This window comes from Lutra lutra, chromosome 1 (assembly GCF_902655055.1).
Source record: "Lutra lutra chromosome 1, mLutLut1.2, whole genome shotgun sequence".
NCBI classification, from domain to species: Eukaryota; Metazoa; Chordata; class Mammalia; order Carnivora; family Mustelidae; genus Lutra; species Lutra lutra.
This window is the reverse complement of record NC_062278.1, coordinates 110,825,072-110,838,160: the sequence shown is the minus strand read 5'-3', so window position 1 is coordinate 110,838,160 and position 13,089 is coordinate 110,825,072. Positions and strand designations below refer to the sequence as shown.

General features: G+C 48.1%; 1 protein-coding gene across 1 annotated transcript; it reads right to left on the bottom strand.

The window, feature by feature from the left end:
- Positions 1-8,593: 8,593 nt before the first annotated feature.
- RTP1 (receptor transporter protein 1) lies at positions 8,594-11,098 on the bottom strand. The gene is made up of 2 exons (XM_047697703.1): positions 10,827-11,098; positions 8,594-9,113 (listed from the first exon to the last, which is right to left on the bottom strand). Exons 1-2 carry the CDS (start codon positions 11,096-11,098, stop codon positions 8,594-8,596), a joined length of 792 nt encoding a protein of 263 aa, XP_047553659.1.
- Positions 11,099-13,089: the final 1,991 nt, after the last annotated feature.

Here is a 13,089-nt window from a genome sequence, read left to right as displayed (position 1 = left end):
TACAGAGTACTATTATTCTTGCCATTTAAGGGTGAGAAAATTGAACACAGTGAGGTTAAAAATGTGGCCTAACCAAAAAACAGTAACATCCCAGTAGCAACAAGCACAACTTGTGTTCAGATTTTGGTTTTTAACACCATTCTCCAATAAAAGGAACATTAAAGAAATGACTGATTCTAGGAGTAGGGTGGAAAATATACAAGATGAGCCTGCAATATCTTGTTCCAGAAAGTAAGGTAGTCACACACCGTGATGGGGGTATGCCAAAGGGACACAAGGAGCCAACTGAAAGAGCTCCGATGGCCAACGCCAATTTGAGCACAACAAAAGAAAACAGTATTGGATTATTAACCCAAAGTATAAAATGAATATTCTTGAGTACATACTTATATGAGTAAGTTATTGAATAAATAAGTAAATGGGGAAGAATAGATATATCTCCCATGGAGAATGCTAAATGATTCACGTAAATAATTTGCTCTAAAGGAGATGGAGCATGACTCTCCCTCCCTTAAGGGTGGGCTTCGAATGGTGACTTTCTTCCAAAGTATATGGTATGGAAATTGGGGAGTGGGTGACAGAATAACATTAGAGTGGAGAAACCTAACAAAAACACTACCCCAGCCAGGTGGTCACAGTTAGTATCAACAGTGATAAGTCATGTTGTAGTATGTGACCTTGATATGCAATACTGGAGATATCACTAACTCTGTGTTCTTCCTCCCTTCATATTGTAACCTTAGCCTAATCAGGAGAAACCATCAGAAAAACCCCATTTGAGGAATAGTCTACAAAATACTTGACCAATACTCCTCAGAATTATTAAGGTCACCAAAGCTAAGAAAAGTAGGAGAAGCTGTCCCACAAGAGAAACCTATAATGGGCTGAATTGTATCCTTGAGAAAGATGTTAAGTTCCCATCCTCAGGACCTCCAAATGTGACCTTATTTGGAAATAGGGTCCTTGCAGATATAACTAGTTAAGACAAGGTCATACTGGATTATGGTGGGCCGTTCACCCAATATGACGGGTGACCTTCTAGAAGAGCACATGAGAATCAGAGACACAGACTCAGGAAGGAGAACACCTTGTGAGGACAGAGGCAGGTGGAAGCCCTACAACTAAGCCAAGGAAGGCCAAGTGTTGCCAGCAACCTCACACACTGGGAATAGTCCAGGAAGGATCCCCCCTGCCCACCCCGCCCACCCAGCCCTCCGCCCCTGCCAGGTTTCAGAGGGAGCATGGCCCTGCCAGTGCTTTGAGTTCAGACCTCTAGCTTCCAGAACCATGAAAGACTAGATTTCTGTTGTTTTGAGCCATCCAGCTTGGGATGCTTTGTCCTGGCAGCTCTAGGGAACTAAAATGGAGCCTAAGGAGACTTGACAACTAAATGGGACATGGGATCCTAGATGGCACTCTAGAACAGAGAAGGGATCTTAAGTGAAAATGAAAGCAATCTAAATAATGATGGACTTCTGTTAAGAAGAATGTATTGACAGGACACCTGGGTGGCTCAGTCAGTTGAGTGTCTGCCTTTGGTAGAGGTCATGATCTCAGGGTCCGGGGATTGAGCCCCACATAGGGCTCCTTGCTTAGAGGGGAGCCTGGTTCTCCTTCTGCCCTTCCCCCTGTGTGTGTTCTTCCTCTCTGTCAAATAAATAAATAAAATCTTAAGAAGAAGAATGCTTTGACACTGGTTTATTAATTATGACAATTGAACCACACTAATGTAAGATGTTAATAATAGGGGAAACTGGGGAAAGCTTTATGAGAACTTTCTGTACCATCTTTACAAATTTTCTGTGAATATAAAACTATTTGAAAATTAAAAGTTTATATTTTAAAAATGTGACCCAAGTTCTCTGTCAGGAGATGGGGACACTGATTTGAAACCAGTTCTCTTGGACTCTGGGGTCCCAGCTCTTACTCCACTGGTTTGACACCAGTGGTTCTCAAAGGAGGCTGCATGCAGGAGGCACCAGAAATACCAGAGTCTGGGTCCCCCTCCCTCAGAGATTCAGGTGGAACCAGTGTGAAGTAAGTCCTGAGCATTGACAGGTGGGATTAGTAGTTACCCAGGTAACTCTAATGTGCATCCAGTTTGAGAATCACACTTCTAGGTGATCCTGCCCATATGTGACCCCTGCAGAATTTTGGGAACCTCTATTTCCCCAGCTTGGATCTTTGACTTAGGCCACACAGCTGGTGGGAAGCAGAGGTGAGGTAGGCACCCTGCTCCTCTAGCACACAATCCAGAACTTTCTGTGACTCTTGGCCACAAAAGCATCACTACAACGTTTCTGCATGAGTGTTTTCTTGGATAATCTTTTTTACTTTGCAATCGTAAACTGAAGAAGGGGAAAGCATTCTAGGCATAGGGAAACAGCATATGCAAAAACAAGGATATGAAAGAGCAGTGGGTGTTTGGGGAAAACTGAGTGACTTGTGTCCCTGGAGAGCCAGATAAATTGGGAGAAAAGAGAACATCAGGAAGATCTGAAGTGCAGGCCTTAGATGCTCACTTGACAATTGAGTTTTTTGAACCAAGGAGAGACGTGATGACTTGACCTTTCAAATGACCCCTCAACACAGAAAAGAAACTGCGGGAAAAGACAGTGAAGGTAAGGGAGTCAACATGCCTTCCAGACATCAGGCAAGAAACCGGCTGTCCCTGAAAGAGGGCAAGCCTGTGGGGAGGGCAGAAATCTGCTTTTCAGTGCCCTGGAAATCTAGGGCTGAGCCTCAAGGAGACACTGTTAAGAGACTCCTAGCTTCTGTTAACACTTTGAGGTGAATTAGCAGATAAGCAGAGAGGAAACAGGGCACAGTCCCAAACCCAAGGGTGGTAATGGTTTTCCAGGCCCCTGATCTTTCTGTGAGCTGCAGGCATCCATGCTTATCTCCAGAAAGGAAACCCCGGAGTTCCCTGAATTTGAGGGAAGGACACAAACATGGTTGCAAAGGGCTTCTGCAACCGTCTCCAGCATCTGGTATATGTTGGCTTTTTTTTTTTTTTTTTTTGACAAAGTTAAGAAAAATTTGGATGCAGAAACCCAGGCTCAATTCCCAGCAATGTGCTTCTGATGACAGGAAAAAGAGCCCAGACCCTTTCCACACCTAAGCAGATCACAAAGACTCCAAAGGAGTCCCCTCTGAGGAATGGGCTATTAGGACAAGACAGTTTTATGACAAGGGAAGGTATGTCAAGCCCGGATGGTACCTAGGGGAAGCATGGTGAATGAACAGATCGGCATGGGTGGGGAAACATAACCCCACCAACATCTGCTAGTCCCAGGGGAAGTCTCTGCAAATTTACAGGTTAAGACCCCATTCCTTACCATAGGCCAGAAGCAGACAGACCAAGCCCTGGGAATCTGGGAGGCACAGAGTAGATGTGGTCCAGGCCCAAGATGCTGACCTATTTTGAAAGAGAAGATCTTCCTCTCCCCTAGAGCTGTTTATCCTGTGACATTATTCCATTTTGCCCATTTCCTGACACTATCTTGGCTTATTTTATGCATGCCTATTGAAATGCTCACTCATGGCCCAGGCCTGTCAACGGGATCCAAGACAACAGAATTCTTCGTTTAAACAACTCCGACAACATCTCCCTTTGGTCTGAGTCTGTGTGTCCAATGCCCAAATCCATACTGGCGGTCTAGGCCTCCCACAAAGCCTTTTAATTTTAGCTCATTTTAAAATTATGAAATACTTCAAACACACTGAGAAAAACAGAAACAAAAATCCACGTCCTGCTCAGACTTGATGAAGTGACATTTCCTGGACGAGGGAGGGGCAGGACTCCAGCCAGGGAGTAAGCCGGCACCACGACAGGGAAGGTGCTTTGGGCCACGGAAAGAGCTCTGAACCCTGACTCCGGAGACCCAGCTTCCAGGCCAAGCTCTGCTGCTCCACAGCTCTGGAAACATAAACACGTCATGTTCTCTGTGCCTCAGCTTCCACAGCCCCTGGGGGGCTGCTCCTTCTTTTCCACCGGTCTATGTGGAGAACCCCAGGCTCAGTCCATGGCCTCTTTTCTATCTACCCTCACTCCCTGAGTCCCCTCAGCTAATCTCATGTCATCTAATAACACCTCAATGCTGATCGTTCCAATTTTATCTCTAGCTTGGGCCTTTCCTCTGAACTGCAGTCGTGAACACTCCCCTGCCACCTTACATTTCTCACATTTAATTCCTCGCATTAAGTCATCTAACAGAATGTCTATGATGCATCTCGACCTTCACACGTCCAAAACCCAGCTCGTGACATCGCCCCCAGATCTATTCCTCACGCAGCCTTCCTCATCTCTGCAAGTGGTAGCTCTATTCTCCCGGTTGCCCAGGCCAAAAACCTTTGGCCCTCTTTGACTCCTCTTTCTCTCAGACCCCATGTCTAAGACATCAGCAAATCCTCTCAGCTACCTTCAAAATACACCCAGACCCAATCCCAGTTGTCACTCTTTACTTTACAAATGAGGAAACAGAGACCCAGGAGAGGAAAAAGAGAAGTCACCCGATGTCAGCTGCCAAGATGCCCGGATAACCTCTAACCCAGAGCTGGGACCCACGTTGCTCAGATGCCAGGCACAACCCCCACCCCCACCCACCCTCACAAGCTTCGTCAGAAGATAGTCACACAGCAGGGAGATTTCATTTCCCTGACGCATGTGACAGTATCCACACAGGGCCAAAAATGATTCCAGAGGAATTTCCTTAGTGGGGAGTCCTATAGGGAACCAGAATGGGACTTGGAATCCAGCTGAATTCCTTCTGGGGTATTTCAGCCAGTGGAAATGGAACCCAGAAATCACTGGTATTTCTGTTTGGGGTGATTTTTATTTATTTTTTATTTTTTACTTATTTTTTAAAAGATTTTATTTATTTATTTGACAGAGGGAGAGAGAGATCACAAGTAGGCAGAGAGGCAGGGCGGGGTGGGAGCAGGCTCCCTCCTGAGCAGAGAACCCGATGCAGTGTTTGATCCAGGACCCTGAGATCATGACCTGAGCCGAAGGCAGAGGCTTAACCCACTGAGCCACCCAGGTGACCCTGGGGTGATTTTTATATAGCTATCTTTGAAGAATGATGAGTGGCCGGCTACCATGCCACTGGAAAAATTAAGTCACTGCTTTGAAATAAATTTGAGGGGAAGAAAAGAAATGACTCTACACATATTAAATTAACACAAACCAGGTCTCAGCCATGGGCTGGGAACTTAACCCTTACCTTCCCCCTCGATCTTTTTTTTTTTTTCCTCCTAAAATATTTACCAACAGAGCTGCAGCACAGAGAAAAAGAGCCCCTCAGGACTCAAAGGAGAGGCTCCCAGCTGAAAGGGAAAGGGGAATAAGGAAGAGGACAGCCATAGGCTCTCTATCAGGCAATGTTACCAACAGTGCGTCATTTGTTTCTTACCATAGCCCAATAAGTCACAAGTATTATTCCCATTTTGATGAGAAGGAAAATGGGGCTCAAGGAGTTTAAGTAATTTGCCTAAGGCCATAGAGCTCATAAGAACCAGGACTCAGGGGTTTCTTAACCCTGAATTACATCACCTTCCTTTACTCTGTGCTATGTAATGCTGGTCAAGTTTCTTACTCTCTCTAGGCCTCTGTTCCTTACCTGTGACATAAAGGCCCTAGATGGAATCTGTCTTGTAGCTCTGCTGATCTATGGATCACTATGTAGAAAATTGTCCTGACCCCCAAGAATTATTTTCCCATGGGGCTGGCCCTGTCCCAATGAGTCTGAGGGAAGTGATCAAGGCTGCATGTCTACTGACCCCGCACAGAGGATTTCAGCTTCTGGAACCACAAGTCAGGGCCTGTAGGTCTGCTCCTGGTTTGCACAGCAAGATATCTTGCACTCAAAAGCTCCAGTGGGAGAGGGCTAGGATCCTAAAATGTCTCCGAGAAGTTTCCTTATAATGCCTACAGCACATCTAACAAGTTCATCTTGGGGCATGGGGCAATATGGGCAAAGGAAGAACTGTCCCAGAGATGTCTGCTGAGATGAAGGTCAGAACAGTGAGCAAACCTACAGCCACCCCAGCTGCAGCAAGAATAAGAAAAATACGGGAGACAGAGGAGGCCTCCGTAGATTGTAGACACCTTCTTACAGCAGAAGAAGAGGCTTCATGCTTTAAGAAAGAGGTCTGAGCTAGAACTAGGTGAGGGTCAGACTCCTTGCTCTGCCACTAGCTGGCAAAGGGACACAAGATAAGTCACTTACACACTGAAGCCACATTTCAGGGAGCAGTACAGCCATAGGAAAGAATTATATCAAAATTTGATAAGCATCTGGCAAGGGTGACAGAGCTCAATAATGGAGATTCTCAGAGCAGGACAAAGCCACTGTAGCAGGGGAACAAAAAGGAACTGGGAGTTCCGAGGGAGAGTCGAGTCCCCGGGACAGGGAGTAGGGAGTAGGAGGGAAGCAGAGTCCTAGCCCTAGAGAATCCAAGGCAGGTCATCAAGGATGACCTCCAGGCTCATTACAGTTAGACTAGGTGCAGAAGGAAGCCTGTTCCTCAGTGAGAAAGATTAGACCAGGCAGCACAGGTGGGTCACCCAGAAGTCTTATTCTAATTCAAATGCTCAGAAATTCTGCCAGAATTCTGCCATGAATTCTGCCAGAATTCATGCCAGAAATTCTGATTCTCTTGGTCTGAGGTAGAGGTAGGCACTGATATTTCTTCAAAAGCTCCCCAGCATTTCCAAATCTCAGCCAGGGCTGAGAATTTCTACAATAAGCAAAGATCTCTGAGAGACAGAGCCTGCCCACTTAGTGCCCACTGGATCCCAGCACCCAAATCAGGGCTTGCCAGACAGAAGGTGTTGTTCAGGACATATGGATAAAGAGATAGATAAAGGGATGACCACTGAATGAATCACCAGCCAGGTACTAGAATTTCACAAGGGCAAAGGTAAGACTGGCCTCAGGCTGAGTCCCCTAGATGACTGACCCAGAGCTGCCCGCATCCTTCCTGGGCATGGACATGATCGGCCCCGACCTTGAAACTGGAGCTAGATAAAGCCTTATGGGGGGATCCCCAGAAAGGGGAGATGGGGAGTGGAGATGGGAGGGGGAATCCAACAGGCCATTACGTGTTTCAGGGACACTGTGGTGAATCTCAAGCACACATTAATGACTGTTAAACCTGACTGAAGGTATCCTGTCTTTATTAAAGTATCGCATCTTTGTATATGTGACCCTCCCCCCTCCACCACTACAGATGGTGGTAGTTTTCCATTAAAAAGGGGAGGAGTCAAAAAGGGAGGAGGAGGGAAGTGGGAGAAGTCAAGTTATTAACAGAGGTGAGGTGAATGAGGATCCTTGAAAGTGCAAGGTGGTATCCCTCCTCCTGCCTTCTGCTTTCCCCCCATGCCCAACCCATACTCCTACTATCAAAAAGTCTTTCCTCCTACCCCGAACCAGACCGCATGCCATTTGAAAGTGATGTAAGTTTCTCCCACATATCTATGCACTTCTCTATGGGCAAAGCACTTCCCATCTTTAATGCTCTCTCTCTTGCTAACGACACCCCATCCCTGTGGTTCTAGGAGGACAGCTGATGGTTGGTGAGAAGACTGATGCATGGCCAATGTGGGAAAGCCTCTCAAGTAGGGTTTCAGCAAGGAGCCCAGGAAGCCAGGCCCCTGCCCCTGCGTTGTGACCATCAGAACTGCTAAGAATCAGGCAGGCTGGGTCCCTGAACTCTGCAGATTCGTCATTATAACAGAGAGTCGTATATTGGCTTTGTAGAGATTTTGTGCATTTAACATAACTCTCCCTTCTAAACCTCCCCCTAAGTTCTCTGTCAGTTGATATACATTAGGTGGGAAGCCTAGTTCTATGGGACTCGGCCCCAGGTAGGCCTCAGAATCCACCCTGAGTGGAGGGAAGCTGGGGGATCTGGGGAGCAGAAGCAAGGGACCCTGGGTACCCGGCAGCAAAGGGACAGCCTAGTGCCCACCTGTCTTTCTTCAAAAGGAACCTCTGCTGTGTGCATGGAGGCAGAGCTGTTCATGAGGCTTCTACACTAGGTACAGGCTAATTTAATGTCGCAGCCCCAGATGTCGGAGCTAATAAGGGGGAAGAGTAGGGTATTAACAGAAAAGCAAGAACGAGCTCATCACTACAGAAAGGCCTTTTGAGATCACCAAGTCCTGTCATTTTCAAGCTTTTTTTTTTTTTCTTTTAAAGCAGTTAAACCTATTTTCATCCACAACTCTTAAACGAAACTCCAAGACAGATCTGTTCTGATTAAGGCAAGAGGAGGAAATAGGAGCTGGGAATGAGCAGTTTGACCAGGATGGGAAATCTACTCCCTCAGCCTAACTTCCAAATCCAAAAGTCCCTGGGGGACCTATGCAGAACTTTGGGGCCTTGGGTTTCACTTTGAAAAACCAACGATCCAGGCCAAACCTTACGTTTATAGATGGCAAAGACGAGCGATTTGTCCAGGGTCCCCATGGAGTCAGCGGCGGCACCAGCACTAGAATTTAACCCCACTCCCAGCCCAGGTCGCTCTTTGCCCCTCCCTCCAGCAGGCTGGCCCCCACAGGCCTTGGGCCCCTGAGCCCATGGGGGAATCAGACAGAGCTGCGGAAGGAGAACTGCAGGTAAATGATCAGCAGCAAAACTGTGGCCCAAAACAAGCACCAGGGGATGGAGCAGAAGTTGCAGCCAGAACCCTCCTCGGCCTGCGGCTTGGTGGAGCTGGGCGCCCGGGAGAAGGTGTAGGTGGTCGCCTCCTCCTCCAGCAGCTTCTCGCTGGGCTTCCAGTGCACGATGCCCTCCTGGCAGGCCTCGCAGAACTCGCCGCGGTGCCGCCGGTTGTCCTGGCGGCTGGCCACGTGGATGCGGTACTGGCCGCCGCGCTCTCCGTAGCACTGCTCGCGCAGGCTGGTGATGAGGTTGTCCACCAGGCTCTCGATGTTCTCCTCCAGCATGCTCGACTCGTCCAGCCGCGCGGTTCCGCACTCGTAGCACAGCTGCTTGAAGACGCGCATGCGCACTGAGCCCGCCCGCTGGGCGCGGTCCAGGTACATGTGGAAGAGGATGACCACGTGGGGCGACTGCCAGGTATGCCAGCACCAGGAGCAGTGGAACCTGCAGGGAGGGGGGTTGAGGTGAGAGGAGAGGACAGAGTCCAAATGGTGGAAACAGACCCCAGAAGGCAGTGTGTTTACAGGCGTCATTAGCTTTCCCGGGGCGTCCAGTCTGTCCCTTCGAGGGTGCCCTTAGGACCAGAGCGGGTTCGTCAAGATGCACCTGGCATCCTGCTCACCTGTGCTCTGCACAGGCCTCAGCTTCCTCCAATCCAATGCCTTCAGGCCCTGCCATTGGGGCTTCGGCTCTGGGCATATTTCCTCACCTGCAAAATGTTCGCGGGGCACGGGGTTTGTCCTTCCTGCTCAGACCTCCTTGAAGTCTCCTAGCCAGGATGACCTGAACATTTGGGAAAGGCGCAATCTACCTCACATTCTACCTGTTAATACTGACTGTGAATAGGATAGACCCGAATCAGGAGAAAAATGACACTATCACTACTTCTCAGACTCCAAATCAGTGCCTGGGTTAATGCATCCCAAGGCCTAGAATTGGAGACGGTCTCAGCCCAGATCGAGGTGACTGAGGCCAGCTGGTGATCACAGGTCACTGACCAAGGTTGGAGATGCTACAAACCTTCCAGGTCTCCAAGAAGCTCCTGGGCCCCGCCAGCAATGTCCAGCTCTTGGTACCCCTCTAAGACAGGTAACCTCCAAGAGGTTAGGAGTCTCATATTCTCATTGTCTTCTCTTTTACTTCCATCCTTTGGGGACTATTTTCTCTCTCAGAGATTGGACTATAAAACTAGGATTGGAAAATGTCAGAACTGGAGGAATCTTCAAAGTCACCTGATTAACCTTTTGTTTCACTCTCAGGCATAAAGAATTAGAAAATGATCCACATACACACAGCTAGAGTTCAGAGCCAGTACCCAGCACAAAACTGGTGTCCAATAGATGTTGAATTGACTTGAATGCACAGTACCAGGGAAGGAAGGAAGGCCTTGCTTCTGACCCCCACACTGCACCACAGAGCCTCCCCATCTTCTGTCCCCAAAGGAAGTCTTTACATAACAGACCCATGGACAAGAGTGCTGGAAAGTCATCTCAGATATTATTGTACATCCCAAATCACTGAGAGACCTTGTTGAAATGATTCAATAGGTCTAGAATGGGCCTGGAGATTCTGCATCTTTCACAAGTTCTAGGTGATGCTGAAGCTACAGGTCCATGCTCCGCAAGGCAAGGATCCAGACTAAGCCCTCCTTTTGCAAACGGGGAAGGTGAGGTCCAAGAAGGAAACTGAATCACTCAAGGGTGGTGGAGCTAATAGTAGAGCCAGTTTCTAGCCCACTTCATGTGTTCAGTATTTTATATTGAGTCAGGCTGAATTAAAAAGATTGAAATCGAACTGTCCCAGGACCAGAGCATAGAACTCGATCCCTAGAGACCTTGAGCCTCTTTTTCTTGGTTTTCAACCATTTTACATTATTAAAATCTGAAAAGATGTAAAATGTCAGAGTTTACAGCTAATAAGTATATCCCACCTCTTTGAAACTACGATTCAGAGAGGGCAAGTTACACAGGAGTTCAGTGGAAGAGCTGGAATCAAACTCCGGGGTCCCACCTCCCAGGTAGAGACTCTTTCTCTGCTTCCCAGTCTACACAGGCCAACAGTGAGACTGATCCTAAGTACCTGGGTCCTCCCTATCAGTCTGTTCTCAGAAGATGCCCCAGGGCTGCCGGCAGGGCACCTACTTACTGGGCTACTCACCTGCCCGAGGCATGCAATTCCAAGTACTGCTTCCAGCCCGGGGCTAGTACGTTGTGCTTGAGGTTGGGATCTATGATGAGGTCCCAGCTGTCGGCCGGCTTGGCCTCCTCCATCTTCTCATAGAAGACCTTCTTCCATTCACCTGTGGTCACGCTTTTACACATGGTCTCGTCAGTGGGGAGGGAGGGCAAGCTCCACTTGAGCGAGAACACAGAGAGAGAAGGCAGGTGCAGGGCAGGGCAGCGCAGTCTCCACGGTCTAAAAATCCTCATCTACAGGACGAGGAGGAAGCAGGACCCAGCTCCCTCCTTTGTCCGCAGTGGAACCTGTTTCCACAGCAACCAGGCAGGGCGCCAAGAGACAGAGCGTGGGGAGGAGGGCGTCTCCAAAGCGGTGTTTCGGGGCCCTTCACTGAGACTGTGAAGGCAGGGTTTGTGGCTAAGAGACCTGAGACAGGTGGGGGGCTTGAGAAAAGGCTGAGGGAGCTTCAGACCATCTCACTCTGGCCTGTGAAGGGCGCACAGAGGGAGGACCTGGGAGCTGGCTGGGCTTCACCTTGCTGCCCCTGGAGGCATCATCAGCATCTGGTTGCTATGGTAACCATGATGCCTTAGGGAGCCAAAGAGACATGGGATGGGAAGATGTGGACCTGTTAATAGATGCAGCAATAATTATAAACTTTCTTCACTCCCACCATTTGTGACTGGCACCAAGCCATTTACAAAACCTACGGGAAGTCTCTTGACCCATGACTATTATTGTCACTATACGGATCAGGAGATTGGGACTCATCTAGCTTATACATCAACTGAGCCACCCAGGCGTCCCTGTTGATTTTTTTGTTTTTTTGTTTTGTTTTTTATTTTTTTAGTGTAGACAGTCTTTATTGGCAGGTGTTAAGAGTGCAGAACGGTGACAAATCCAGAGGGATGGGAAAGGAGGTGGGTGGGGCCTGTTTCCCTTCCTCCAAGTAAAGAGCCTGTAATCAGGCTGGTGGGGTGGGAGTCCTTGACTGTGCCCACTTTGGGCCCAGCACCCTTTGAAGAACAAGCTCCTAGGTGGAGGGATCCTCACAACACAGTGGAAGGGAGCAACATCCCAGAAGGGGCATGGGCATGTCCCACCCCTGGGAGCATGGCTCCTGCTCACCCACGCACCTTGACAGCTTGGGGTAGGGATGTTTGTGAACTCAGCTAAACCTTTCCCTCTGCAAACCCAGGTAGCTGCCTCCTGCCTCAGTTTCCCTCCCCCCAGTGATTAGTCAGGTTGGATTGCCAGACCCTGTCAGGAGTCTGGCCCAACCCAGAGTGAGTGGGTAGCAGAGCTCATATCTGATTCCAAGCTACTGAGCCCACAATAATTCAATAAATCATCCACTTCAAATATACCCATGTACCAGGCTCTATGCCAGGTGGTTGTAAGGAGGTAGGTACCCAATAATGCAATGGGATCTGTAGCCCAGAATGTATATCTTTGACAGCCTTGTACGGGAGCACCACCTGTGCACAAAGAAGGGAGCCATTGCATCAGCCTGGCAGGAGCAGAAACGATGATTTTCAACATGATTATAGAAGAGGAGGCCAGTATCCATGGGGAAAACAGACTTTATTCTAGGTGCCTGTTCTTCTACTTTTTAATAAATTATTTTTCCTTTATGAAAGTCATATAGGTTTGGAGATCCTGGGTGGCTCAGTGAATCAAGTGTCCACCCTGGGCTCAGGTCATGATCCCAGAGTCCTGGGATGGAGCCCTGCATCAGACTCCCTGCTCAATGGAGAGCCTGCTTCTCCCTCTCCTTCTGCCCCTCCCCTCACTCATGCTCTCTCTTGCTACCTCTCTCTACACTCTCAAATAAGTAAATAAAATCTTCAAAAAGAAGTCATATTTAGAGAGGCACCTGGCTGGCTCAGTGGGTTAAAGCCTCTGCCTTCGGCTCAGGTCATGATCCCAGCCTGCTTCCCTTCCTCTCTCTCTGCCTGCCTCTTTGCCTACTTGTGATCTCTGTCTGTCAAATGAATAAATAAAATCTTTAAAAAAAAAAAAAAAAGAAGAAGTCATATTTAGAAAAACTGGACAATACAGATAAAATAAAGCAAAAGTATTACTCTTCCTAGTACCATGTTCACTGTTAATATTATGATATACACACCCTGACTGCCAGTTATCTCTACATGTGTGTATATGTATATACACACATATATATACATATATAATACATATACATACACATACATACATACCCCACTGTGATTTGTCTTCTAAA

What these genes read in the sequence shown, in the direction of transcription:
- RTP1 (XM_047697703.1), bottom strand. Translation starts at nt 11,098, where the DNA reads ATGAGGATTTTTAGACCGTGGAGACTGCGCTGCCCTGCCCTGCACCTG. An exon ending in GAATTGCATGCCTCGGGCAG is followed by an intron (nt 9,114 to 10,826) that starts GTGAGTAGCCCA and finishes CCCTCCCTGCAG; the next exon opens with GTTCCACTGCTCCTGGTGCT.